At 44.4% G+C, this 6000-nt stretch overlaps 1 protein-coding gene across 1 annotated transcript in view; it reads left to right on the top strand.

The window, feature by feature from the left end:
- Positions 1-6000, top strand: part of lgr6 (leucine-rich repeat containing G protein-coupled receptor 6) — a gene marked incomplete at its 5' end in the record, with an annotated part of 65790 nt that overhangs the window by 57419 nt on the left and 2371 nt on the right. Inside the window, 4 exons of the mRNA XM_083642385.1 lie at positions 62-133; positions 353-424; positions 1031-1156; positions 3884-4038. Coding sequence (XP_083498511.1) covers positions 62-133; positions 353-424; positions 1031-1156; positions 3884-4038 — 425 coding nt within the window. The remainder of the gene's footprint in view (positions 1-61; positions 134-352; positions 425-1030; positions 1157-3883; positions 4039-6000) is intronic.

Below are 6000 nucleotides of genomic sequence, written 5' to 3'. Positions count from 1 at the left end.
CACACAGTACACACACACACACAGCGTACTGACCTATGTACATGTATATGTTCCTCCACAGAGGGCTCCAGCATAACCAAATCAAGAGAATCCAGTCGAGCACTTTCCAGCAGCTCACCTCTTTACGAGCTCTGTAAGTCAACCTTTGTCCTAATTATACTTTTTAACTCACACATTTTTTCAGTATATTTTCTTAGAAATGCATTGCCTGGAAACTATATACCACACACACACACACTCGTGACTCAATAGTGACATCTAGTGGCGATTGAGGTAGAAGAACATTTGATCTGTTAACACGTCGGTTCAATTGAATCGAGTTTGTTTCCCGTTTCGATTCTCCTCCTGCCAGCGACCTGAGCTGGAACGTCATGGAGTGGATCCACCCGGACGCCTTCGCCTCTCTCCACTCCCTGATCAAACTGTGAGTAAACATGCGAGTGGAGATCCACACCACCACCAGGAGAACTCTCCTCCTGCCTCTCTCCTCTCCTCATCTGCTCCTTGAGTTCCTCTTCTTCTCCCCCAAGAAGGCACAGCCATGTTTGTGTATCTTTAATTAAAGCTAAGCCTGGGTCTTACACAAACACTCGGTGCTGGACTGTGTGCGCGCCACGGAGAAGCTGTTGTCTTTGGCAGGGGCCTACAGAGAACATTGATATGTAATTGCTGGATGAAAAGCTCTCTGTGTGTGGCCAGGAGACTCGTCTCTCCGCTCACACCACCAAACTGTGTGAAGAGAAGGATAAACTATGCCTAGGCAAACAAGCAGATCCACTAGATCTGACGGGAAACGTTATCCGGAGGGAATCTCATAAAGGGCTTTTTCTTTGAACGCTTTTTTTTTACGATATCTCAGACAAGGTCTTCTTGTTACCACGGATGACCCTCGGCAAAATATCTGCAATCAAAACACGTTAGGAAGCATGGCTATTCAATGGGCTATTGTATATACACCGACTTGCCCTGACCTGTCTCCCTCCCTCCCTCCCTCCCTCTCTCTCTCTCTCTCTCTCTCTCTCTCTCTCAGTGACCTGACCGAGAATCAGCTCAGCTCAGTACCAGTTGGGGGTTTAGGAGGTCTCACCCATCTCAAGCTGAGGGGCAACACAGAACTGTATGAGGCCTTCAGTCCTGATCACTTCCCTCGTATGAGGTAACACACAGACACAGACACACACACACACACACACACACACACACAGTCCTTCTGTTCCTCCTTCATGATGCCTCATTACGTTGCACTTTTAGATCAGTTTCTCACCGATAGGCAGTGGTGGAAAAAGTGTTTGTACTTAATTAGAAGTTAATAGTACTGGTGTAAAAAAATCGACTTAAGTAAAAGTAGAAAGTACGGTAGTAGAATTTAAATTGTACTCGGAGTAAACTACTACTGAGTTACCTCTTTAGAACAGTGAACGTTGTTGCATGATGTCATCATAAGGCTATTTCCCATTCAATTATATATAAGGATGAAAGGACAGACTGCAAACCAGATTATTTTACTGTAATTAGAACATTAAGGAAGCAACAAAATAAAGTACACAAACAAAAGTCTAATATTACTCTTCTCACTATGAATGGCTCCACAATTTGTCAAATTACAACGGGCCAGTTTCTGTTGCTTATGGAGAGACACAAAATCTGTACTTTCTAAAGGAAGTAGCTAAGTACTTAATTAGTAAGTAATTCTCGAGAATGTACTCAAAGTAAAAAATTATTGACTGAAAGAAAAACTCAAAAAACGACACGTACACACAAAAAAACTACTCAACTACAGTAATGTGAGTAAATGTAATAAGTAGTACTTCCACCCTTGCCAATATGTGAATCAAAGCAGTAGATATCAAATGAAAAGGGACATGAGGTGAACATACATACATCCTCACAAGCCCGAGTGCGCTGCCTGATTGGCCTATCGTGAGCTCAGCTCATTGGCTGCTGATGCTAGTCCGTATCCTTTAGCTGGCAGGCAGAAACACAGCATGTGAATACTCCTCCCTTCCGTCCCTTCCCTCCCATTGATCCTTCCTCCCACTTCAAAGTTGTATAAAAGATCTCCTCGCTTCACAGATAACAGCCATGATTTACACACTGCGTCCCTGCGAGCCATTCCTGAATCGAACTCCCGACAATGAGCGAGCGTTTTGTTAGCAAGTTCTTTCTCGTCAGAGCGATCAGCATCACCCGGAGGCCTGGCAGCAAAGGTGCAGGAAGAGTCAGAGGAGTCAAAATGGCGATCGGGTTTCAAAATAGGCGATGGAAGGTGATCCCGTGGGCACTGTGGCAGTGTCACGCACGATAGCGTATAGTCCAAAAACAACAGAGCTTCTGGCAGACTGCCATTTCATAGACATCGTGCGGATACACACACTTGTCGTACGTGTACACACACACACACCACAGAAAGATAATCCAGGGTTCAATAAAACTGACCATTTCAGCGAGAGCGGTGATTTACTTCATGTACTAAAACTACAGAAACAGATACTTCAGCCGCTGGAGGCATTTCCGATGTAATGCGAGTACATTATACAAGCTGAATCTGATCCAGAACCGGCTCGTTAATGCTCAAGCTTTGCTCGTTGACATGAACGTCATCCAAAAGAGTACTTAAAGGATAACGCTGGTGAGTTTGTTTTTATGCATTTATGCCGTCGACAAAATCCTATGAAAATAACAGAAACAATGCGTCGGTTCTACTCCCGTTACTTTCCCACTTGCCACATATCATTTTTGGCCTTCAAACCCGGAAGTCAATAGCCTCAATTACAAGCTAAAATCCTTTAGATACAGCTCAAAAAGACATCATTTATATTTAAAAAAAAATTGCTAACTGTTACCACGAAAACTCTACGCTATTGTAGTCATTACCATCTCAAATTCAAATGCGAACAAATTCTTCATTATGCCGGGGACTATTTCCAGTGCTACAAAACTTACTTTAGAGATTCCCAATTTCCCCCCGGGGATCATTAAAGTCTTTCTGATTCTGATTCTGATTCAAACATGTTTACAGTCGGGATGAAGATGAAATATGTTGCCCCGAGCAACGGCATGGCTCTGTGACATATTTTTTTAATGTCAATACAATGGAGTTGCTACTATGGCTACTACTCGGACATGGTTTTATTGGGCATCGGCTACGAGGACAAGACTTGTTGGCGAAACAACAATATTGCTGATTTCGTTATGTCCAGAGGATTTGTTGACCGTAAGAAATGCATTAAAAACGCCAGCATTAATCTTTGAGTTTCCTGAAGATGTCATTTGAGCTTCCTGCTGTAGTGCGTGCTGTGCAGTGTTGGGGGGTAACGCATTACAAAAGTAACATATTACATGTAATATATTACTTTTAGCAGTAACTTAGTAATATAACTTATTACTTTTAGGATTTCAGTAATATTATACCAGTTACTTTGTCAAGTAACTCAAGTTACAAATTGAGTTAAAAAAAAAAGTTAATGAAGGCACATATTTAAATAAAGATACAATCATTTCCTAATCAAATTGTGTGTTTTTATGCAAATAACCACTACAGATGACAATAACAAAGGAAAAGAATAACATTTAGAATTTTGGGTTGTTTCCACTGACTTCAAGGCGGTTGAAATTATTTTTCGGGATGGTTCCGGGGCAACGATGTCATTCTGCTGCTGCTGCTGTTTTGGTGAAAGTAATGCAAAAGTAGTGTAATAAGTAACGAGTTACTCTACACAGACAGTAATATTGTAAAGTAACGTATTACTTTCAAATGAGCGTAACTAGTAATATGTAGTATATTACATTTTGAAAGTAACTTGCCACAACACTGGTGCTGTGGCAGTGTTTCTGCAGTTTGTGTGTGTGTGTGTCGTCATGACTCTGCTCTTGTGCCTCCCAGGGTGATCGAGATGCCGTACGCCTACCAGTGCTGCGTGTACGGCTCCTGTGACGGCTACAAGGCAGCCAGCCAGTGGGATACAGAGCAGGGCAACGCGGACGAAGACCTACACAAGAGGACAGTAGCCATGTACCCCATCCACGCCGACACCCACTGTAAGAAAACACAACCTTGAGATAATGTGTGCAGTGCAATGCATCTATACAATACACACACAGCAGGCCCAATCCCAATAGACACACTGCGGAGCGCGTCATCATTCAGAAACCACGCCCAAAACGGGGGAAAACAGAAACCCCCCCCCTCCAATCCTGGCGTTCTCCTATGTCACGTGCATGGTCGGGTGTTGCACACAAAGATCGTATATACTGACGCTGAACACGCCAACTTACTTCGCTGACAGCTAGATCCACATTTTTCTTCTCGCCAATTCTCAATGGCTTCCTTGTTTTGCTCAGGAGTACAAAGAAACTTTAACTGGCGATTTTTTACATTTGTTGTGTGCGCAGCCCACCACACAACAGCTTTTAGCTATGTTTAATTCAAGGAAAATGACGCCGGTGTATGGGAGTGAACGGAGCGATTTCCCCCGTGATGGGCGTGGCCTAATTCATGCAGTGTCTCTATAGCCCTTCTTGGCCCTACCCCTCCGTTTTGTGCATTCACGCGTAGGGGTAGGGTGTCCCGTTTCTTTTGGGGGGGCCGAGGAGAAGTGGTCATCATACGTCATCTAGGCCTCCAAATACGCCTCGAAATGAAGCTTTTCCAGATGCAGACTCAAAACTGAGGAGGTAGAAGAGCATTTTCTAGAATGCTTTGCAACATGAGCACGGGGCTAACATGGCTAGCCCATAAATGTTAGTATATCTTGGCAAATAACCATCCAAAAAAATATATATCTTAGTTTAACATAAATGCAAATGATGTAATTGGCTCATATTATAACACGCATTTCAGAAATATCTCCTATTGACGATGTCAATACTTCTCCTTGGTCCGTGTTTCAAGAGACGGGTTTGGCTGGGTCGCCGATGTCGCCGCCGCAGACCCCCGGCTGTCGGTCGGTGCCGACAGCCGTCCCGGGTCCGTCGCGCCGGGCGCAGCCAGGAGAATCGGCTCCCTCCCCGCCCACCGCCCGGGGACCAAGCGTTCTTACGAGGGGTCGGGGTAAAAATAAGACATGGGATGGGGCCATACTACACACACACACAGAGGGTACAGGGGGAAAATTATAGTTGGAAATGTGAGGCCCATATGCCTGCGCTCGGTGCCAGTACCCCAGGATCCTGCTCTATTTCGGTCTTGAATTATTGACACGAGGCGGCTCGAAACATGTTGGAGCCCCAATGAAACCACAGCGGCCTGGCAGCTGACGCCAGCACACGAGCGCTCGAGTGTCCTACCATGCATTCCCACTGCAGGCATAATATATAAACACTGGCTGGGTTTTACCATAAGATAACAATAACAAAAGATGAATAGACGATGACATAACACTGATTAGAATTTATTCACCTTTAATTGCTGGGAAAACAGTCTTGGTGAAGGAAATTTATTTGAGCGCCAGTTATCTTCTCGAAATAGATTTTTCATTTCACAGCAAAAAAGCGTTTTAGATCACTCCCCCCGCTCCTAACCTGAACCCGACCGGCTGACAGTCAGTGCCCCACACACACACACACACACACACACACACACACACACACACACACACACACACACACACACACACACACACACACACACACACACACACACACACACACACACACACACACACACACACACACACACTCTTAGACACTGGTTACCAGGCGCCACAGCCCCATCTTGTGAGGCGGTGTGTGTGTCATCATGGCAAGATGTGGTCCTGACCTGGAGACACCTATTGTAGAAGGAACTACCACAGAAGTGGTTTTGAGTACTTTGCCATGTGTTTAATATGTCTGTGTGTCTATCTTTAGACCAGGGGTTTCCAAACTTAAGAATGCCGCGGCCCACTTTGATATGTGAAAATCTTCCGGGGCCCACCGAACCCTTTAATCACAACTCTGATCAACACACGAGACTAAGATGATGTAGTTCCCTATATGTTTTTTACATTATATATATTTTTT

This window comes from Poromitra crassiceps (assembly GCF_964638095.1).
Source record: "Poromitra crassiceps genome assembly, chromosome: 8".
Classification (NCBI taxonomy): Eukaryota; Metazoa; Chordata; class Actinopteri; order Beryciformes; family Melamphaidae; genus Poromitra; species Poromitra crassiceps.
Note: the sequence above shows the minus strand (reverse complement) of the source record. Positions and strands in the feature narration are given on the sequence as shown.